The 23,116-nt window shown below is 48.3% G+C and overlaps 1 protein-coding gene across 1 annotated transcript in view; it reads left to right on the top strand.

The window, feature by feature from the left end:
* The window catches only part of ALPK2 (alpha kinase 2), a 97,771-nt gene extending 75,660 nt beyond the window's left edge, over window positions 1-22,111 (top strand). Inside the window, exons 9-13 of the mRNA XM_057504217.1 lie at window positions 2,952-3,226; window positions 4,624-4,712; window positions 7,742-7,959; window positions 12,987-13,035; window positions 21,332-22,111. Coding sequence (XP_057360200.1) covers window positions 2,952-3,226; window positions 4,624-4,712; window positions 7,742-7,959; window positions 12,987-13,035; window positions 21,332-21,548 — 848 coding nt within the window. The 3' untranslated portion in view covers window positions 21,549-22,111. The remainder of the gene's footprint in view (window positions 1-2,951; window positions 3,227-4,623; window positions 4,713-7,741; window positions 7,960-12,986; window positions 13,036-21,331) is intronic.
* Window positions 22,112-23,116: the final 1,005 nt, after the last annotated feature.

The following is a 23,116-nucleotide window of genomic DNA, read 5'->3' as shown; positions in this document are numbered from 1 at the left end:
GGTGTAAATACTCTCACCGTGGCCAGTTTTAAGCTGTGAATGTGACATCATGGAATGTGGGGTTGGGCAGAGATGCCCACAGAGAGCTCTCAGGAGCTGGAGCAAGCCGGCCACGGCACCCCTCTGCGCCCCACCCCCTCCAGCACCCACTGCCAGTTACCAAAGCTTTAGCTTGACTCAGGACCCCTGGTCAGTTTTAGAAGAGATAGGAATAACACTCTGCAAATTAAATTGGTTTGGCATCTTAAAGATTTACCACACGTGCTGACTTTTTAAGGAAACAAAACAGCTGAAATCACTGTGAAAACAAGACAGTAAAGGCAATGATATTAGCACACAGTGTGTTAAAGACCAGGAGCTGGGATCTTGGGTTTAGAAAAGATCTAGCAGATATTGTGATATTTATCCAAAACAATAGATTTGAATACAAACTCTTTGCAAACCCATTCACATGCTAACTGCCTGTCTTTAGGGTGGAGTTATCATTCGAAATCCTTTCCCCATTTCTGTCCCTACCTCCCCAAAAGTCAAAATATGCAAAAGAATGTCCTTCTTAAACAGAAAACAGAATGGCTTTCAGAAGAGAGGTTATTCTGTTCCACCAGCTTCTTAGCATCGCTTGGCATTCGCATCCCAGATCCCAATAACTTAGGTTTGCAGAGACTCATTATTCAAGGGCTTTACTAGTTAGGACTGAGGGGGATAAGCTGCTGCCCACCTGGTGGACATGGGGCCACTGCTGTAGCCCTGTGACTCCAGCCATAAGGTATGGGTCTAGACCCAGTGACATCGCCTTCTCCCAGGGCCTGACCCCTGCTGTAGGGGTTCCAGGTTCAGTGACTCACGGGGCTCAGGAGGCCTGTTCTGTCCTCTCCTTCCCTTGAGCTCGCAGGTGAAGAAGTTTGATGCCATCATCTTTTTCATTTGGAGACCTCTCTCTCACTCAGCATTTTATTAATTTAATTCTCTAGAGGAGGAACAAATAGCATTTTACAAGTTGGTCTCTAATTAAAAAACTAATAAGCTAAGCTCATGGGAAAGCCCAAAATGAATGATGGTTTCAAATAAAACACAAGCTAGCCCAACTCGGTTGAGAGCACACACGGCTTTCAATGCAAAGCCCTGAGATTTTTTTTCATTCATTGTCTTAACTTTGTGGAGACATGTCTGTTGGAAATTATAGACAGGATTATAGTTAATTACACTGCATATAGGACTGTAAAAAAAAACTTCCCTTCTAAGCATATAGTGTAGAACAACTTTTGTGCTTAAATTTGATGGATTTTAAAGCATAGCATGTACAAACTTCCTACTTTTGAGAATAATTGAATTTTAGAGATTGGGATTTCTAAATTTAGGATTTTGAAGAAGAACAAAATGTTTTGTAGATACACAAAGCAGTTGTTATATTTTTTCAGTGGTATTAGGGACCAAGTTAAAAATGAGTAATCATGTGGCTAGAACTAAGAAGATTTGGATTATATAAAAAGCATTCCCTCCCCATTTTGTTATCTAATTTTTAAACTTAACTTTAAAATTATACTCTTTTCCATAGATTATATATATATATGTTTCTATCAATTAGGATAAAATCTGTGACACAATTATCTCCTTAAAATCTGTCTGAGAGAATGTTCCCCTTGCCAACCTGTTTTCCCACTTCTCCACCCCAATTCTAGACACCCAGACAGGTTACTCAGCAGGATGTTTTCACTGTCTTTGTGAAATTCTTGGAGCGTCTTTCCACTGACACATTTACACACCTGTTCTACTTGAAAATCCCCCCACCTACCTACTTTCTTTCTTTCTGGTGATAACTAGACCTAGACATTAATCAATACCCTTTAAAAACAGTTTCAGTCTCCTTACACTTTTCATAACTCACTTCAGTCTGCTCATAAAACATGACCTGATACTATTTTTAAAAACAGAGAGAAACAGTTCTCTAAAAAGTCCACATAGCGTGTTATTCACCTGCCCCATGACTTCTTCCTTCTTTTCAACATTCAGAAAGATGTCGGTTTTCATTGACTTTCAGGAGTGGAAGGCATTCAGAAAAAAACAACAACAACAAACTTATTTCATTGAAAGTCATCTTATTTTCTTTTCTAAGCCGCTCAGAAGTCTGACTTCCTCATCTCTAGTTTAAAACAGAACATTCTGATAGAATCCATTGCCATCTGAAACGAGTATAGATCAACTGAAAATAAACAGCTGCTAGAAAACAAAAAACAATTTTACTTTTCTCCTTACAAATAAATCCAAAATAATTCGACTTTTTCTTTCAATTTCTCTCCAAAAGATGCCCATTTTCCTTTTTTGTTTGGTTTCTCACCTGTTCCTTGTATCTGCCACGTGCATCCCAACAGAGGCAATATAGTGTCGCCCCCAGGAGGGCACAAGTTGGTTCTTGAGGAGGTAATAAAATATTTTTGTGTATAAAGCACAGATCTACTTACACTATATAAGCAGTTACACAGCACCCCTGTGGGATTAAAATGTCATGGGGGAGGGGGGCACTTTGAAAACAAAAAGTCTAAAAAGGCTCCTTCAGGGAACAGTAATGAAGGAAAGGTTGAGAGACATTGATCCATTGGAGCTTATCTTTGGTCCTTTCTCCCTCTTCCCTGCTTTACCCATCTTTTCAACTTGCCTTTAATTACCTCTCATGGTTCTGGTATTTTCCAGATCTGTCTAAAATTCTTGCTCCCGCTCTCCCTAGTTTTGCTCCAATCCACCCTCTGTGGTCTCATCTGAGCCCCTTGGAGCCTCACACTGATCTTCCTGTGTCCTCCTCAAGGACCCACCCGCCATGCCTCTGCTGGGGCTTAAGGGTGGCTCCCCTTCTGGGTTCTACAGGCCAGCCTTGTCGTCCCTGTGCAGGGACATCTGTTAGCTACGGGAAAGGACTGGGAGACATTCTGTCCATCTGAAGTGGAGCTGTGTTTCAGGGTGTGAGGAGATTGAATTCAGCCAACTCATCTTCAGAGAAGACTTCCTCAGTGACAGCTACTTTGGGGACCGCCTGCGAGGTCAGATCGCCACCGAGGAGCTGCACTTCGGAGAAGGCGTCCACCGAAAAGCCTTCCGCAGCAAAGTGATGCAGGGCCTCACTCCCGTCTTCAAGCCCGGCCACGCCTGTGTGCTCAAGGTGCACAACTCGGTTGCCTACGGGACCAGGAACAACGATGAACTCGTGCAGAGGAACTACAAACTGGCCGCCCAGGTGGGTCTGCCTGCCTGCAGTGACTTGAGGTGTGAGAGGGACCCATGTAACCCGAGATGAGGATCAGACTAGGAATTGATGGGAGTGTCCCCAAGAGGTGTTTCTCTCCCTATGGGGTGTGGCCATAAGGGAGCCCCTGGATCAAGGCCAAATCCTGGCAAACACGTCTAGGGTCTCAGAGTAATTTCTTGGCATCATGCCAGCCAGGTGGGACTCAGCCTATGTCCCAAGGGACCTCATTGGTTCTGACCTGGGCTGGGATCGTTTCTGTTCCAAGGAAGCCATATGAGACCCCCGGGGGCTTGAATCTACCTGGACACAGGCTGATGTGGAAAGTGGGGGTCTTGAACTACACAGATGCCAGGACTCCCAAGGATCCCCAAGGGCAGCTAAAATCAAGAGTAGTTTCTGGAGTGTTTTGTTTTGGTTTTTTTATGGAGGAGGAGGTGGGTGGGGTATATTCAAAAGCGTCAGCATTTGTCCTGTTTCCTGCCTTCTCTTGCTAAGTTCCCACCTCCCTGTGTCACTGAGTCACTCAACTCTTAAGGCAAAAAGGGAGAGGAGAGCCTTAGCCTCTCCCCCTGCCTCTTCTCTCACCTTGGTCCACCTGTCTCACTCCTGACACCAGCTCTGGCCAAGCTTTCAGGAGAGCTGGTTTAGCTCTTTTACAGATCAAGTGCCCTTTGTCGATTTTCACGTGTAAAACAATTGGGTTAGATTTAGATGAATCTCTCAGGTGTTACCAAGCGTTAGCCATCCATGATCCCCTCCGCTGGGGCAATGTCGCTTATGAGGCAGAAGATCCCTTTTCTGAGTATAGGATACTGCCAGTTGTGTTCCTTTCTCCTCCAAGGCCACCTTTCTTTTTTCTTTTCTTTCACTGAGTATTCCTTCCATTTGGCCCAGCCATGGAAAATCCCCCAACATGCAGACTCCCGCTCTGCAAGGCCCTTCAGAGTGGAAAGCAAACTCCAGTTTGCCTTTCCTAAGCCAACGGTCTTGTCAAGGTGTTCACTATTCATACCTTTGAAGAAGAACCTCAGATGGGAGAGCTCCTAGGCAGCCCAGCAGGCCCCGAGCTGTACCTGATATCCTGCCGTGGAACCAGACCCTTTATCCCAGGGTGAACTTCGACCATGCAAGTTCTGGAAATTTTATAGGTCAGAGCGCCTGCTCCTGAGACCGCTGATCTTCACCTGGATGGTTCCTTCAGGTCTCAGCGCTCCTCTGCAAGTGGACAATTGTAGGTTGCAATAATTGTTGCTTCTGTGCCCCTAACCAGGGGATGGGTTTGGGAATTCACTGCTGACCTACATCGGGTAATCTGATTAGCTGCGCTGGCAACTCTCTGAATCTCTTTTAATCACTTGCATTTCCCATGTATTTGGGTGATACAGGAATGCTATGTCCAGAATACCGCCAGGTACTATGCCAAGATCTATGCTGCTGAAGCACAGCCTCTGGAAGGCTTTGGAGAAGTGCCAGAGTAAGTGTGTTTCCCTCTCTCGCGCGACCATTGTTGATGTGTTGGGGCCTTGGAGGGCCTGCAGGAACGAGAGCAATCTCATCTATCATGCAGACGCTTATGTAACAGGAAAGAAAATCTTTATTGATGAAGTTCAAAGTATAATAATAAGAATTGAATATAATTTTTGTTATGTAGGTCTAGGAATGAAAAGAGTGGAATTATTTAAATTGGCATTGTGTTAACTTTTTAAAGTAGCTTTGCTTACATTTGGAGTTCAGAGTTAGTGGTCCCTATGTTCAAATCAATTGCAAATGTTCATCTGTAAATATCATTCTTAGCTTGTGGGCTGTGCAAGCACAGGCAATGGTTTGGTGACCCCACTGTACACATAGTTTCTCTTGCAGCGAGTACGGAGTGGGATGCATTCATGAATACCCTGTCACAAGCTCTGATGCAGCTTATTCCTGGCCCAGTGACCAATGGGGCTGGCCAGTTGTGACATCATATCCCTCTCGGTGCCCTAGTAACTGCATTTGGTGAGGAGGTGGTGAGGACCGAGCATCACTGGGGCAAAGCTCAGGGAGATGTCAGGGAAGACTCAGCCCTTCTCAGTGTGCTGAAGACAGGGCCAGGAGGTGGGACCCAGGCTGGCTCGTGTGCATGGGTGCAGAGACTAAGTCATCAAAACGTGGAGGATGGGTTATAGGAATGCCCCTCCCTCTTGTCTCCCACTCTGCCAGCTTATTTCTGCCTAGTCTTTACAACCCAGGTCAGGCCACAGCACACCTGGAAAGCCTGCTGCCTGTCCTTCTTAGGTAGGAGTTGGGAATTAGGGGCTCCTCCCCTGAGCAGCACCCCAAATGCAGCCCCTGGAAAGCAGGGACTGTCTCTTTTTCATCTCTGCTCCCCTGGAGAGTTTTCGAAACTCTGGCATAAGCAATTCTGTAGATGTTTGTTGAATGAAAAGGATGGGAGTGTGGAGTTGCCAGTCAACAGATGGGGCAGATATGGGAGTCGGGGGCAAAGGAGTTTTTTGGCTTTGCCGTGGTAGATTTGAGGTGCCTATCTGACACCAAGTGGAGGTGGAGAGCAGGTTGCTGGAAGTGCGAGTCAGGAACTCTGGGGAGAGGTCTAGGCTGGAAATATAAGTGTGGAAATTGTCAACACATAGATTGTATTTAAAGCAAGGAGGTCTCTAGTTTGTGTGTTAAGATACAGAGGACCTATCCCGGGGCACTCCAGAGCCAAAAGGTTGGGGAGAAATGAGGAACCAGCAGAGGAGACAGAGAGGTAGCCAGGGAGGGGAGGAAAACCAAGAGGAAGCCAGTCTCTAGAAGCCATGGAAAGCGTCTCAGAAAGAAGCCCGGGGTCAAGGGTGTCCAGTGCAGCTGAGACAAGTCAGGCGAGGGCTGAGTGGAGACGGTGAGGCTCAGCGGCATGGTGCTTGGAGACTTGACCAAAGGGCTTGAACAAGCTCCGGCGGAAGCTGCTTGACGGGAGCTGCTGTAGTGGGAAAGCCTCTTCGAGTGGGTTCAAGGGAGAATGGGAGGGGAGAGACTGGAGACGGTGGGTCTACAAAGGGTTTGAGTTCTGATGTAAACTGTGAGTCAGGAGTTGAAGTGGACTGTGGGGTCAACATGCTGGACAGTTATTCCAGCGCGTTGCTATGCCATTGGGAATGATTCTGTAGGGGGAAAAGTGGGGGGATGAGAGTGGGGTACAACTGCTGGAGCAATGCCCCTGAGCATTAAGAGGGGTCGGGATCCAGGGCAAGGATGGTTGAGGTTAAGAGCACCGGGGGCGCATGCCCAGTAAGGGGCGGGAGGCGGAGCGCGCGGGCGGGTGTGGACCCGGGAGGTAGGAGTGCGTGGCTGTGGCAGCTGTTAGAAGTTCTCTTCTTATTGCTTCAGTTTTCACAGTAAAACAGGAAGCAGGGTCATCAGCTGAGAGTGAGGTTGGGGGAGAAGGTGTGGCAGTTTGAGGAGAGAGGAGCCAGTGTGAAATAATCATCTGTTATTAAATGTGAGTGACAGGGAATGGATTAGTACAGAAAAATGCAGTCAGGACCTGTCACTTCTCCACTCCAGCTACCACCATGACTGCACAGCCTCCTCCCGGGGCTCCCTGCCTCCGCCCCTGCCCTAGCACAGGCACCTCCACCGGTGGCAGAGTGATCCCTGTACCACAGACGTTTGATCATGTCACTCCTTCATCCAGAACCGTCCGATGGCTTCTCCTCTGACTCAGGACAAAGGGCAGTTTTCCAGATGGCCTATCAGACCCCACAGGGCTGGCTTTGCCTCTCCTCCCTGTCCCGGTTCACCCACTACCACGCTGCCCTTTGCTCACTTCCCTGCAGCCCGCCGTGCCCTCACTGTTCTTTGAACGTGCTAGAGTGCGCCTGCCCCCGGGCCTTTGCCATCCGTCCTTCCTTCTACCTGGAAGGCTCTTCCGCAGATGCCCTTGTGGGAAGGTCTTCTACAGGTCTCTGCCCAGACGTTCTTAAACGAAGCAAGGCCTCTCCGACCCCCCTAGCTTCTCTCCACTGCTTTACTCTTGCCCATAGTACACAGCACTCTACAGTTACTTGTTTATTGTCTGTCTCTTTCAATTAAATATAAGATCCTTGAGAGCAGAGCCTCTGTTTTCTTTACTGTTGGTTCCTGGAGCAACATCTGAAAGAGTGTCTGGCACATAGAAACCTCTGAATAAATATCTGTTGACTGAAAGGAAAGAAAGAAGGAAGGAAGGAGAGATTATAGTCACCAGACCAGTAGGTCCCTGGTCACTGCAATATGCCTGTAATGAAGACACTCATTTCTATGCAGGCAATTAAACTCTATCCCAAGGAGAAGTTTCTGACCAACTCTAGGAACAAATGAAAAACAGAAACACATTTTTTAGCCACTGAATGATCAGGGGGGTGTAGTCTCGATCCAGTGGAATCCAGGGATTTCTCTGCAGCTTCCCACTGCTCCGGGTGAATGCTCTCCAAGTCCATTCCCGTCCGAGAACATGATGTGTGCCCATGTTCTCTCCCCTTCCAGAATCATTCCTATTTTTCTTATCCATCGACCTGAGAACAACATCCCTTATGCAACAGTGGAGGAGGAGCTGATTGGAGAGTTTGTGAAGTATTCCATCAGGGATGGGAAGGAAATAAACTTCTTGAGAAGAGAATCAGAGGCCGGTCAGAAGTGCTGTACCTTCCAGCACTGGGTGTACCAGAAGACAAGTGGCTGCCTCCTGGTTACAGACATGCAGGGTAAGGGGGGCAGCTTGACCCGGGTTCCAGGGATGCTATGGGTCTGGAATGTTCCTGGGGATGTGGAGGGGAGGAGAAGGAGGGGGCTGCTGGGTGCTTCCAAGCACCTTTACCAGCAGGGGTTACCAATGTCTCATCAGAAACCAGGTATGACAGAGGAGCCTCAAATGACCAACCAAAGGAAGTTACAAAGTACGTGTTAATAATTCACATCAATAATGTCTTCCCACTACAGCAGGTAACTAAATATTGGCCTTATTGTTTTACCATCAACAGGTATAAGTCAGAAGTATATATGAAAATCCAGTTGTACCAAAAGATAAATTAAGATACAATAATTCATTCTTAATAGGTGAAAGGGTCTTTCACGGTTGCTTCGGATTTCATGCGTTCCTGGTGGACTTACAACATTTTTGATGGATATTCAGATTGTTAGGAATGCATTTGTCAATATGAAGTGGGGGTGTCATAATTAGGTTACCTACAGAGAAAGCCTTGAGACAAGCTGTGGTTTGGGGGTTCTGCAAGACCACCCTCAGGGGCATTAATTTGCTGGAAGGACACAGAACCTGGAAAACTCTTTACCCTTGTGGTTACAGTTTATCACAGCAAAAGGATACCCGAATCAGCAAAGGGAAGAGGCCTCTGGGGCAGAGTCAAGAGAGATCAGCTGGCAGCGTCCAGTTGTCCTGTCCCCGTGGGGTCACGTGGACAGCATTTCCTTCTCTTGGCACTGATGTGTGGCAACAACATGAAGAAGTGCCAGCCAGGGGAGCTCTCCCAAGGCTCAGTGCTCCGAGTTTTACTGGGGGTCCACCACAGAGGCAGAGCTGACTGGCCTCGAGACTGGCCTTGGCCTGCAGGCTCTCCGGCACTCAGGCTGATACCACGTGCCCGATGCCCCCTGGGAGGCAAAGACAGTCTTATCAGGCGGGACGTTCCAAGGGCTTAGAAGTCACCTCCCAGGAGTTGGGCAAGAACTGAACCTTTATTTGGGCAAGGTTAATCCTTTACTGCACACAAATGTTCAAATACAAATATTTGGGAGGGGCTCCCTGGAAACACCAAGAGGAGAATGGGGAAGTGTGATAGGGAAAGAGAAGACATCCATCCCACAAGGCACCTGGTAACACAGCCTGTTCCCGCTGCGGGTTACTGACCCTCACGCCCTCTGGGCAATCTCTGGGAGCCCGTGCAGAACACAGTACACCCAAGGAGAGAGAGAGCAAGGGTATTTATATACCCCCTCCTCTTAGTTACCAGTGGAAGGCTGCCTCTGGTCGGGGCATTAACTCCCCTGCACTTGCCACCTGCAGATTGGCAAGCCAAGCTGCGCAAAGCAGGCTCCTGTGATCACAGAAAGTTCTCAGGTGAAAAAATGCTGGTGGTGGCACCGAGGGGTGGGGGGTGGGGGGAGAGCCAGTGTGCATGGAAGTGGTTTGCGGGAGGGCAATGGGTGGGGCACCAGCAGCTTCGGCCACAGGGGTTTTCTTTTTCCTTTCCAAATAATAGTGCTAAGAAAAATCTGAGCTATAATTATATACTTGCTGTATGTCAGACACTCATCTACAGGATCTCAAACTCTATAACATGGTGAAGTGCAAGACTGCCTCTGGGTTCTATTCCCTGCTCCACCACTTCCTAGCTGTTCGCTCGGGCAGATTTCTTACCTCTCTGTGCCTCTGTACTTTCCACATGGGGTTATTGAGGGGATTAATAGGGTAGTAAAACAGTGCAGCAATGACACATAATAAGTGTTCCCTATTTTTTTAACCTTTTGTTTTGAAATAACCATAAACACAAGAAGTTACAAACATGTACAGAGAGGTCCTCATGTACCCTCTACGTAGCTTCACCTAATGATAATATCTTACATAACTGTCGTACCTTATCAAAACTAGGAGGTTTACATTGGCACACAATATAATTAATTAGACCACAGACCTTCCTTGGATTTCACTAGCTTTTGTATGTTCTCATTTTTTTCCTGTAATGTTTGTTTAGCCTTCACTGTGACCCCGCAAAGAAGATATTATGATCCCCATTTAACAGATGAGCAAACAGAGGCTCAGAGACTGATGCAATTGCCTGCTGTCACTCAGCCAATGAGCAGAGGAGTCTAAGACTCTAACCCATGATTTCTGATCCTGAACCCCCAGCTCTTTCCACTTAAACCACAGATTTACAAATTTGCAAGAGATTTCCAAGTGTCTTCTGATGGTATAGGCTCCAGTGAGACCAGCTGGGAAGCGCAATTTTACAGTCTTGGAGGTGCAGCCTGTCAGCAAATGGAAGGCAGTCCTCTCTGCTCACTTTTTGAAGAGACCTCACTGCCGTCCCTCCCCTCCCCCAACAAAAGAAATATGGTCTTAACACACAACTCTCTATTCCGATTACACTATGGCTGGGCAGTTGCTGATGCCCCACCCCCATCTCTTCTGCTAAAGTGTTACTTCCGCATCAAGTACAGTTCTACTGCAAAGCCACACCCCTGAGCTTCAAGCATCCAGGCTCTAGTAAACACTGTGGTGGAATGTTCATCTCTCTGTACACAATGTGCGGGTTTCATGCGTTGGCATCATGCACCATAATGGTGTCTCTGCAGCTGGGAAAAATCTGTTGCCATCCTCACTGTGGTACAAGACAGTACATCTAAAATCATCTCCACATTTTACACTTCTACTGAGACACTGGAGCTAGGATCGAAAAAATGAACAAATGCAAACCCAGCCATTACATTCTCAGATACTTGAAAGTCACCTTCCCTGGCTGTGTTTGCTTTTGATAGGATTGTAACAAGTTCTGCAGGTTTGAGGGGTGAAGGCCAGGCCTGTGATTGGGCCCTAAGAGCTGGTAAAACCACTAGGCTTCCTGAGAACTATCACCCACCAGACTCAGGAACTCCAGTTCTGGAGAATCGGCTCCTCATGCTGCCCACTTCCTTCCTTCCATGAGAAACAACCTGTAGATGACTATGACCCCCAATTCCATATAACAGCTGCACACTAGGATTTAAATTATTATTCTATAGAGGCCCTTACTAACCTTGTTTGAATTGCTGGCAAATTACTAAAGCAAAAGAGAGAAGTTTCCTTTTAAAAGATGTATGCCATTTGTCCAAACTGTAAGTGACAGCTGGTAATTGTGAGAAGCAAGGAAAGGCAGCTCCCAAGTGCAAGGACCTTTTGCCAAACAACTTTAAAATTGGACTTCTAGGCAGCTTTGAGCTGTGGTTTTTAAATACAACTTTTCACAAAACAGGATGTCCAAGGAAAGAGGGCCTTTGCAATTTGGTGCCTTTTTTTTTCTTAAAGCGCAGTTCCTATAATAAAAGCTACATGAAGCATTTCTGCATATGTTTTAGTTGTTAGCAGATTTGTAAGAATGAGATGAATTAGTTGTTAACTCTGAACGAGCCTTTTAGAATGCTCACTGGCTCACCCAAAGTGCCGGGTCTAATTTCGCTCACAGGTGCACTGCAGAAAAGCGGGGCTCATTGCTTCTGTCTGACTGACCAGCCTGAATAGCAGTGTGGCCTGTATTTGTGCTGCACTGCAGGCAGGCACTGATGACTCAGAGCATTAACCCTTTAGCTTTCCTTTCCTGGGCCTCAGAAAACAGCCCTCACAGGAGTGCAGACCCACGATGCCAGGTCGCCATCACGTCTAACCTCAGGGCTGGCTTTGGGGAGGACGCTGCTTCCTTCATCCACAGGCTGGTTTGGGTGCTCCCAGGCCCCTTGGGGAATACAGCAGTCACAGCCTGGGCTGGGTTGGACAGGAGTCAGGGCCAAGGGGAGGCAGCACCCAGGCCTGTCTTCCAGTGGGTACAGACAGACTGGTGGAGTTGGTCAGCACTTGGGACCCCACGCCCTGCCATCAGAGGCCTGTCACTGGATTGCATGGGTGAGGTTGAGGCAGAGGTCTGCTGAGTTGGAACAAGTGCCCATAGCCACCGCCCAGGAGAGATGGAAGCTGAATTGGTCCCTGGTCTGGCAAAGAGATTCTGGAAAGGCCAGAGGCCACCCACACTCCGGGCATCAGAGAGGGCTGCCTTTGTCCAGACCTGGGAGAGGTTAAGGATGTGGAGTGAGACAGGGGCAGGGTGAGAGAGGCCCTTGTCTGCTGGAGAAGGTGATGGCAGCCCTTCCCCTTCCCCCACCCTACCAGACAGGGGGGTTTCCATTCTCTTTGCATCCCTGGTTCCTCAGCTGCTCTCCCATCTGCTCCTGCTGGGGAGGCGTAAGCAAAACAGCTCCTGGGTGCTGGGATTCTAGCAGGGTTGCCTACAGCTCTTTGCTGAACCAGGGGGAAGCTCAGGTATACATTGTTGCTTTGGTAGCCCCCCTAGCCCAGTGGTTTGATGGATGGACGTTAGGGTAAGCATTGAAGGTTACACCATGGGTGAGCATGTCAGCATCTCTAGGCCAATGGTTAAAAGTCTACATATAACTCAGGAGTGTTTCCCTGGTCTAAGGCTGACCCAGAAAATCTTCAGTCCTGGATGGGAAAACTACCTTCACGGAAACTGGAAATTGCATATCTGGCATTTGCCTTTCAACTGAACAAATGCCATCTTGAACTTTCTCTCTGGTGATCTTGCCTACCCCAGCCCAGAGCCACACCACCTTCCAGGACATAAGAGCTTCCACTTTCTGGGAAGAATGGGGCGCAGACCTAAGCCCAGATCCCAGCCTTTCTGGGGAGAGAGGTCATGGGACAAGCAACAGGCCTCAGAGTCATTCATGGAGCAGCTGGTGGGCCCCACCACCTGCTCCCATAAGCCAGACTCCGCTGGTCAGAGGCCTGCCGCCCTCGTTGTCATCCCATCAAGCTGCAGGTATGTCTGAAAGGCTGTCAGCCTGATGGAAGAAAGCTCTCCTTATGGAAACAGGGAGGAAATTGTGTGTGCGCAGCAATGGAACGACAGCAGGGTGGGGCTGTCACTCCACCTTCCTGTGCAGATTGCCCGTCGTTTCTGAGAAGCCCTGTGTACACAGATCCCATCTTTGCTCTCTCTTCCTATAGGTGTAGGAATGAAGTTAACTGACGTTGGCATAGCAACATTGGCTAAAGGGTGAGTAGAAAAAATAAATCAAGTGAGTATCATTCAATTCTGGGCTTCTATACACCTTCCGGACAGACACTGCTAGGCTGATGTGAGCAAGCAGATTTCTTGTCCTAACTGTGGATGACAAATGTTCTTGGGATGAATTCAATTCACTTCTCTCACTTACATAAAATATTTATGGGCTTTGTTCTTTCAGAGAAACACATTTGTTTCCTAACTTTGAAACAAACAAGAACTCTGCAAACATATTTCAAGATTAATTACTAACAAGAGTGCTGTGGGGGAAAAAAAGCCAACACTATTGGGATTTCTTTTCATTGCAAATGGTCCATTTTTCTACATTAAAATCTTTATTCTTAGAAGCTTCTTTAATTTTTTTTTTTTCCGATTGAGTTCAGGGACCTCAATTTGCATATATCAAATGTATTTTCCCTGAAAAATACTGTAGGGGGCTCCCAGACCCCCATGGTAATGCTGACAGGAGGCAATGGCCAGGAAGGGCTGTGATTAGTTTCTGGTTCTTGCTGGTGGCTTTGTTTTCCTAGTGTGGTATTGGAGTTGCCTTTGCTCAGTGTGGGGTCTGCCCAGATGGCACAGTAACATTTAAGGGGGTATCTCTTGAACCAACCGTGCCTCCACACTGCCATGCTGACCACTGATGAGGAGAAAGCAGCCTGTTTGTGCTTCTTGGTTCTTGTCTGCCTGACACCAGAGTGGGTACATTTCATGCCATCATTTAGAACAACTTTCTGCTGAGACAAATCAGAAAACCTGCTCAAGGAGTTTCAAAAACTAGACAAGCTTAAGAGTGTGATTTTTAAGACATCTTTTAAAAGCATCTTAACAGCTTCCAGAAACCCATTCTGCATTTTTCACCAAATTTAAAAAGAAATCCAATCTCTTTGGTCTTGTTCTCACATTTAATGTGTCTCCTATCTGGCCTGGGACAGTTGCCCAAGACCCATTAGAAGAGCTAACGGCTGGAGCACAGTGCAAAATGTTGTTTATAATGTGTCACTGACTGCCTTCCCTCCCAAGATGTGGTCAGGGACCAGAGGGTGGGAGAGAAGGGAATTCCGAAGCATCTGAGAACTTCGGAAGGTAGACATTACATCATCTTGTCTGTTACTTAAAAAAAAAAAAACTTTTCTATAAGCTTTTCCTTTTAAGCTACATTCCCCCCTGCCCCCCAAAGAAATGTTTCTTACAAGTCCTTTTTAAAAATTGACAAAATGGGGACCTTGGATGAGGGTGTGCGGGGTGGTTGGGAGATCTCTTCAGAGGCCCCTGGGAAACCCCTTTGCTCTGGAGTGAAAACCAGTAACCACATCCAACCTTCTTACTTCCCAAGTGAGGAGCAGGGGGTGCGGGGACGGGGCAGCCTGCTTACAGGCACCGCTCAGCATGACATTAAGGCGCCAGAAGAAAAGGGGCTGATCTCCAATGCTTGTAGATGAGATTCAATTGAAGAAACACTGAAAGCCAGAGCTGCAAAGTGGGGCTCAGACAATGGGGAGAGACTTGGAAAGGGTTCAGATTCAAAGGCAGCTTGCAGACAGGCAGAGGAAAGTCCAGGCAGGAAGCAATTGCAGGCAGGAGGAAGGAAAGGTTGGGGAGCATTGCAGATGCCAGGAGGGCTTCCAGAGAACAGGAGAGAAGACTGATGGCTAAGCATTGCATCAGCACATTCTCTTTATTCTTAGCCAGCACCTGCGTGTGCCTAGTTCAACCGAGCTGGAAAGGGAGAGTTGCTCTTCTCCAGAAGCCTGGGGGATGGGCACAGTCCGGGGAGCCGGGCTCCATGGAGGCAGCACTACACGCGGTCTTTTAACTGCATTAGAAAGAGCTTGAGGCGTGTCTGGAAGAAGCAATGAGGAGGCAATCTGACTTACTTTAATAACAGTTAACGATAATAATTTTTAAAATGCTCTGTATTGTTTAAAACAGAAAGAAAAAAATCTCCCAAATTTAGGACCCACCCTTTCAAAGCCAGCTTTTGTCAGAATCTCTTGGGAAGAGGAGCCATCGTGTCATTTAAAGAAAATATTCCTGTATGTCTTATTCTGGGCCATATTTTTGCGGACATCCCAGTCAGCAATGCAACCTGCTTTGTTCTCTCATATTTAGTGACTTTAAAGGGGGCGATACTATTTTGAAGGTAGTTATTTATAATCTCATAAAAGAAAATAGAGAACTGGCATGACTTATCGTTTCAATGCAACTTTACCTGGTACTACGGTCCTTAAAACAGCAGTATGTCATATTTCTCCTGGGAACCAGCAAGATGAATATGTCTGGAAACACATCCCCAGGACCTCAATATCCATAACCTCTGGCAATGCTGAGTACAAAAACTTCAAGCTACAAAGTGTGGCAAAAAAGGATTGTTATCAACGTCTAATAATTCATTTTCTAGCAGACCCAAGATCCTAACTGGACTGTAGAGCATATTTCTTATTTGAAATTGCTCAGCCATGTAGAGTTCTCAGAAGAGGAGGAAAATGCCTAATTTTGTAACGGGAGATTTGGAAATTTAACCTAACCAAGCTAAACCAGTGTAAACTAATGTGTGTGCAGGGGCGCCAACCTGCCTGCGGCGCTGTGGGTCCCGCAAACGCATGCCCCTCCCCTGCCAGCATATGAGTTTCTGGGGAGATGGCAAGATTGCGATTTAGACACCAGGGGGCACCAGAGCCAACGCTTTTGTGCTTTATCGTCCCCTCTCCGCACCCCCTCTCCCAAAGCCCATTTGATGTTGCTGCACTGAAGTGAAACAAAGAGAAGTCCCTGAGCAGATTTCTTCCCAGTCAGTAAGCATTGGACCAAAATACTATTGGCAAGAGTAACCACAGAGGACATCCCCGAGTGTGGCCACCAGCCAGCATCGCGCCTTCAACCCTTGCGAAAAAGAATGAGGCATAAGATGTGTGGCATGTATCATGGGACCCTGACATGGAAACCACATTCAGGAGACCCTGGGCAGAATCAAGCCAAATTCCAGAGAAAAGGTTCTGCCCGCAGTGCCCAGGGCAGCCCACTTTGGAGACCCTGCGTCCCCACCGTGCCTGGCGAGGGAGGGCTGATGTGGACTTGTGGATGGAAGAGACGGGATCCGACATTCAAGAAACACTCTTAGAATATACTTATGTGTGTGGTGTGTGTGCATGAGAGTGTGTGGTGGGGGTGCATGTGGGTGTGTGGGGTGTATGTGGCGTGTGTGTGTATGTGGGTGTGTGGGGTGTGTGTATGTGGCATGTGAATGTATGTGCATGTGTGATGTGCGTTTGTGCCCGTGTGTTCTATGTATGTGGTGACACTAGGCCGACGATTTAATGCACTGCATGGATCTGCCAGAGGGGAGGAAACAAAGCGACTTTGGGACAGAATTGCCTGAAGTCCTTTAAGAGCCTCTCACAGCAGAGCCCGTGTGGCTGGAGCCCACAGCCATTCTAGCTGACTCACCAGCCCCAAGCTTCAGACGCCTGTCTGACGGGCTTGAGGGACCTCGGAGAGATGCTTTCACACCCTAAATATCTTATTTTTCCCCATACTGCCGCCACTGTCATCTCCCCTGGAAGGCAGTCTGCCTCCTATTTTAATCTGATCAAGCCACCGCGTAGCAGTGGGTCGGTCAACCTTTGCCATCGAGGAGGCCTGGAGGCCCGCGAAGGGAGCGTGTAACCATCTCCACCATTCTGGCAAGGCTGACACTACGAACAATGTTCTTGGAGTGTTTTGGAGTCTCCTGAGCCCCCGAGTCAGCCAGGACACAGCCCCACCCCACAGAGCAGGGGTAGCATGGCAGTCTCCTGGCCGGTGCCCAAGTCTTACAAAAGTCACCATTTGTTGAAGTGACTGGAGTTGGAGCCACGGGGTCCATCCCCCCACCCCCGGCACGACTCTCTCCTCATCCCCCTGGCCTAGTCCACCCGCAGAGCCGAGGGACTCACAGCCAGCCTCCTCGTCGTTTGCCCTCCGGCTCCAGAGACCAGTCTGAACGGAAGGGACATCTGGAGAAATTGATGGATTCTAGATCACTTCCTGCAGGACAGCCTGGTAGACCGCAGGAGGGACATGGAAGGTGAGGAAGTGGTGAGGGTTGTCCCGGTGAGCCTGAGAGGATGGGGTCGGCGAACAGCGGAATGGTCCAGAAAAATGTCATCCGTGCCTTCAGCAAGGTCCAAGCAAGATGCTACGGAGTCAGGTTACAGGAATCCAAGAGGAAATGTGCTGTCAGGACACCACAGAGTCAGCAAGCTGGTCAACAGAAGACAAAAATTCTAAAGAAGTGGAGCTAGATCACCATTGAAGGCCGCAGGGAAGGGGCCTATAGTGAGGCAAAGACTAAGGGGCTCACTGTGGAGGCTGTTCCACGGGAGTGGGGCCCTCCCTGAGCCCGGCAGGGCCTGTCGCCTGAGGAAGGCTGGTCACCCAGTGCTGTCCGTCCCAGGCACTCAGGAATTGTGGCTTCAGTCCCACCCTCACCCCAGCCCAGACTCCGACCCAGATGCAGCTCTGACAGCGAAATCTCCCAGGACCGAGGATGTTCTTCTCTGGCCTGAGCCCTAAAGGGCCCCCCGCAGCTAAAATGATGGGGACTCTGGGAATCGGAGCTCTGGGGCCTAGGACTATGCATGACTCTCAGACTGCCTCCTTTATGGGCATCTTCTTCCAGTATCCCCTCCATTGCAGATATTAAGGAGAGAACTGTCTGCTGCCTGCACGGCTGTGGGCACAGAGCCCACGGCCCACGAAGGGACCCACAGTACTGGCTCTCCCCTCTCTCCCTGGGGGCCTCTTGCTGCTCTGTCTTCCTCGGCATCACAGGGACCCTCCTGGTTTGGGGGTGCCTTCAGAAGCAGTGAGAGTAGGAACCTCACAGGAGTGCAGGAATTCTAGAATGCCTTTGCCAGCAGCACCAGAGAACTGAACGTGGGGGTGGTTCTGCCCCCTTGTCTTTGTACGTCCAGCCTTCTGAGTTCTCCCAGCCCGGCTGATGTCAGGAAAGAGTGTGCCAGGGCTTGTTTCCACGGAGGCAGCGCAGCTGTGGAAGAAACTGAGGCCTGACGGAGAGGCTACAGAGGCGGGTGGCAGGACAGAGTGGGCAGAAGAGGGCAGGGAGGCCTGCAAGCTAGGGAAGGAGCTGGGTTTGGCTGTAAGGGGGACGGAGCCACTTGGGCTGTTGTGTGACCATGCTCTGCCTTACCCTCGGTGGCCGTGGGATCCTGCTAGACTAGGCGGAGACGAGGACGGCCACCGGGAGGCCACAGCGCTGGGGTGGGCGAGGCTGTGGTGGCTGCGCTGCGGTCCCCCATCCACAGGGAGGAAGGTCAGCTTGTAGGCAACCTCAGAATACAACTCTAGAAGACGCAGACTGGTCACATTACAACATCCCCACCCCAAAGAGCTCAGTGACTTGGCCACCGACATTTTTTGAAGTGATTCTGTGAAAACAAGATTCCTGTTGGCAAATAATTTTGGGAAACCCTATGTTGAACGAGTGTAGGTGGTTTTTTTTAGTGTAAGCTTCTGTAGGATCTTGAAAGGGCTGATGGGAATTTTGAATGCCCCAGGGGGCAGGAGAGAGATTGTATAGCGTTAATCACAGTCCTTACACCACAGAATTTTTGTGTTTCAAAGCATCTTTTGGGACTATTGCCGCTTGGAACATATTTTGGGAAATGCCAACCCCTGGGAAACATTACGTAGCATAGCCCATGAGCTTTCCGTAAATGCCCTCTGGCCTTGTCTCCTCAGAGCATCCTCTGAACCTTTGCCCAAGCTGTTGCCTCTACCTGATAAACCCCGAGCCAGCCATCTTTCCTCTGTGCAACCTTCTTAGAACCCTCCAGGCAGTGGGAAAAATCGCATTCCTCATGTTCCTGTAGCTCTTTTTCACAGAATAATGTAATCATTTTTAACATGTCTGTCTTTCCTACAAGATGGCCAGCTTCTGGAAAAGAGCCACATACCTTATTATTCCTCTTTTATTCCCCCATAATGTCTGCCTATAGCTGGTAACCAATGAATGAAGAAATGAATGAACAATCATAAAGAAGTGGAGGGTATTGATGGAACTGCAGGAGTTGCTGAATGGTTCCAGTGTGAGAGGCTCCCTAGAAGCCCTCTGCTGACCCATAGGTGGCACCCTGTTCTACTTGTTCATAATTACAGTCCTGGCTTTATTTTACACACATACACCCTCCCCCCTTCAAACTAGGGGTATATTTCAATTTTTCCCCAAACTGAATTCTGTGTCTTTATAGCTATTATCTAAGGTCTGGGACCCGTTCCATAAGGGCTCACTTGTTAATTAACATCACACACTCTGCCACCAGGCAGTGCTCAAGAAGCGGCTCGTGAATTTTCTGGGAGATCACAGTGTGAATTAGTTATCTTTCTCTGCAGAGACTAGATGTTGTTCGAATGTTTAAAAACCTCAAGGCAGCCTGAGACAGATGACGGTGACTTGTTTGCAATGTGTTTAAACAAGGAGGGTGCCGCTGCGCGTGACCTTCCGAGTTTGTCTGGGAAGCTCAGGAATCCGTGTGAGGCAGGCGAGGCCTCCCCACCTCAGAAGGGCAGAACCGGGCTTTCCATCACGTCTGACAAACACGGCCCACGGGGCCCTGCATGCTGCCAGTGGGTATTCAGTCACCCAGGCCAGGCAGGCAGGCTGGCCTAGCAGCCCCACTCCTGGCCTCCTGCGGGAGGAGATAGAGAGGTAAAGATGACATGGTAGGCAGCAGAATTTTTTTCTACCCTTCTAGGCTCAACTTTTGTCTTGAGCTGGCTTTTTCTTCAACAAAGGAGCCTGGCTTTTAGGAACGGAGTCACTTTTCACAAGACAATGGACTGCGGGCTCCCGGGAAGCAGAGCTGTTCCCTCGCATCAAGGAGGAGGAGCGGGCAGCAGGCTGGCTTTGTGACGAGTGCCTCAGCTGGGGCTGCCCCTGATGCTTTGGCTCTGCAGAGGGAAGAAACCTTTCATGCCCTTAACAGCTTAAAGCCCCGCTTGGGTTTCACTGGAAAAAGCACACAGTCCCAATCCCCATTCATTCCAGGTTTCTGACCTTTACGGTTTCTACCAGCAAGTGAAGGAGACCCAATTTCTTGTTTGGCTCTACTAATCGGGCATGGCCAGGACACTTTGACACCCAGTAGGACCAATTTCATGACATGCAACCTGTGCAGTTGTACAGGTCCTACACTCACAGGGGCCCCTGGCATCATTTAACGTGCTCTGCTGCTGTCATCTTGAAAGTCTTACTTACTTTTGAACAAAGAGCTAGTGTTTTCATTTTGTACTGGGTGCTGCAGATTATGTCCACAGTCCTGTGTGCCAGGCACACCCCTGCCCTTCCTTGGCAAACTGTCAACCTTCACTCTTAGCTTCAACCTCCCTTCCACAGGATGGAATATTGTGATACTGAGAATTATGACAATATAGTCAGCATTAATTGCACCTTTAATGCATGTCATGCACTGGAGCTACGTGCTTTGTATGGATTTTCTCCTTTGAACAAGCCATTGACCAGCTTTCTTGATGAATCTTGTTCATCTGTAGGTGGTAGGGGGAGGTGTGGGGGCCTGGGGACATGTCCATTCAAGGAGGACACTGGCCCACCATGATTGGCATGTGAAAATACAATAATCACAGTTGGAGTATTAAATGCCCCAACCAAAAGCAGCAGCGCCTGAGACCACTCCTGGGCAGGTCAAAGACAAAGGCCCCAATTCTTCTGCTCATGCGGAAGGTGGTGTGTCACAAGAGTCTTTCATGGGAGGAGGGCTGCACCCTGATCTTGTCTCTTGCACCTACTTGCTCTATTTTCTTGAGTCCCACAACCTCTCAGCCTACGTTCTTTTAACTGTAAATTGGAAGGTCTAAACTAAATAATTTCTTCCAGCTCCAGAGTTCTAGAATCCTTTATGCAAAACCTCCGGATGGGACTGGGTAGCTTTCAGATCACCAAGAGATCTTCTCCTTTGCACAGAGATGGTCCACTCGCCACTATAATGAAAAGTGAAAGGGTGCTGATACGCTGGTATACTGGGCCCTGAGCATGCAGGACACTTGCTTACTCACTGGCCTTTCATCTCTACAGGGCATGCCAGTGGGTCTCTGCCTTAACCTAACTCCAAAGAGTTTGTTTTCTCTGTCAACAGCTGTGTCAAACATTTGGCCTTGTCTTGCCAAACGTAGGGATAAATAAATTTCCAGGCATCACTAATTTCCCCTGTTTAAACTCGTGAAGTGTCCTGTTTTAAATAATTCTGTTTCCTTCTGTCCAAACTCACAGGTACAAAGGATTTAAAGGCAACTGTTCCATGACCTTCATTGATCAGTTTAAAGCACTTCACCAGTGTAACAAGTATTGCAAAATGCTGGGGCTGAAATCTCTTCAAAACAACACCCAGAAACAAAAGAAGCCAAGTACTGGGAAAAGCAAAATTCAGCCAAACTCCACAACAGTGAAGAAGATGGCTTCTGGGACCCCAGCAGAAAAGAAAACCTAGCATCCCTGATGAACTAATGGCCACCAGCTAGCAGCACATGGTCTTGTGGGTGGAAACCTGAAAACACCCAGGAGAGGACACACAGCCTGTAGAGTGATGTGACAATCCTTATTCCCCGCTGCCTGTGCTCCAAGCTGCTTCTGAACCCGTCGCCTGCTGCCTTCCCTGAAATGCTTTTGGAGCAGGATTTGTGACCCACTTAGGGAGACAATTGTCATTCTGAAAGACAGTCCATCTTTGTATACACCTTTTGCATCTGTACTGACCTAGAGTTATGTGTCTGTCTGTGTATTTGCATGTGGCTGTGCTGTCAGAGACTCGGTGCTGAGCAGGGTCTGTCTACAGCCCAAACCCTCCCATCCCTAATCCCAGAATTTCTAGACACAACCAGCTGCTGTCTGAGCAGAAAATGTGAATTCCTTCCTTGGGTCAGGTTGTGGCACTCATGTCTAACATACTGTTGCTGCTGGAGGTGGCTTCAGAAACGTGAGGCCATTTCCCATTCATTATTCACACATCCGGTTATAATTTTCTGTTTAATTAAATTCACATCGAAACAAAAAGTGTAAGCTGTGTAGACTAGTGCAGACACTTATTCTTTAGAATTTGTGCCATATTTCACATTCCCCCAGGATTGGTAATTTAGTAATTTCCTAAGATGTTTACTGGAGCACAAAATATTTGCATCTGTGTTTTATCCCCATTCTGACATCACAACTCTGGTTCGATCACTATCTGCTTTGCTCTCTGATCCCAGGGCTGAGCCATGCCGATGACACAAGAAGATGCGTGCAAAGCTGGCTGGGGCACCCAGCTCGCAGGTTCCCGGCCCCTGCCACCGGAGTCACCTTCCTTACCTGCTTGGGTCCTGCCCAGCTGTAGAGCAGAAGGGCAGCCGCAGTTCACACAGGGTAGGAAGAAATGACATGAAGACAGCTCAGGGGGCAGGCTTATGCACCCCAAACTGTGCTGCCCCAGTTTGTTGTCTAATTCATAGACTCTGTTTTCTAGGGTTTTTTTTTGTGGCAGTTTTAGGTTTATAGAAAAACGAGTGGAAAGTTCAGCGAATTCCCATGTGCTCCTTCACTCCCACTCCGTTATTTCCATCACTACCATCTTGCATTCGTGTGATATTTGTTTTAATCAATGAGAGCCAATATTGCTACACTATGATCAGTTAAAGTCCAAATTTACACTGGGGTTCACTCTTTGTGCTGTGCACTCTCTGGGTGCTGACGCTCATGTAATGACACGTGTCCATTCCAGTATCATCCAGAATGGCTCGCTGCCCTGAAGATCTCCTGTGCTCCACCAATTCATCCCGCGGTCCCCCGCTCCCAGCTCCTGGCAACCACTGATCTTTCTACTGTCTCCATCGTTTTGCTCTTTCAGGAAAATCATATAGTTGGAATCCTGCAGTATGTAGCCTTTTCAGATGGTTGGGGTTTTTTTTAAAGACAATCTCAATTACCTCCTGACTGTATCTGGGAGAGTTGGTGGGCCACCTCTGGGATTTTGGGATTTTGGTAAAAAAAAAAAAAGATAGATTTTTTTTTTTTGGAAAAGGG

Source organism: Manis pentadactyla, chromosome 6 (genome assembly GCF_030020395.1).
Source record: "Manis pentadactyla isolate mManPen7 chromosome 6, mManPen7.hap1, whole genome shotgun sequence".
Lineage (NCBI taxonomy): Eukaryota > Metazoa > Chordata > Mammalia > Pholidota > Manidae > Manis > Manis pentadactyla.
The sequence above is the reverse complement of the archived record's forward strand: the minus strand, read 5'-3'. Positions and strand labels throughout refer to the sequence as shown.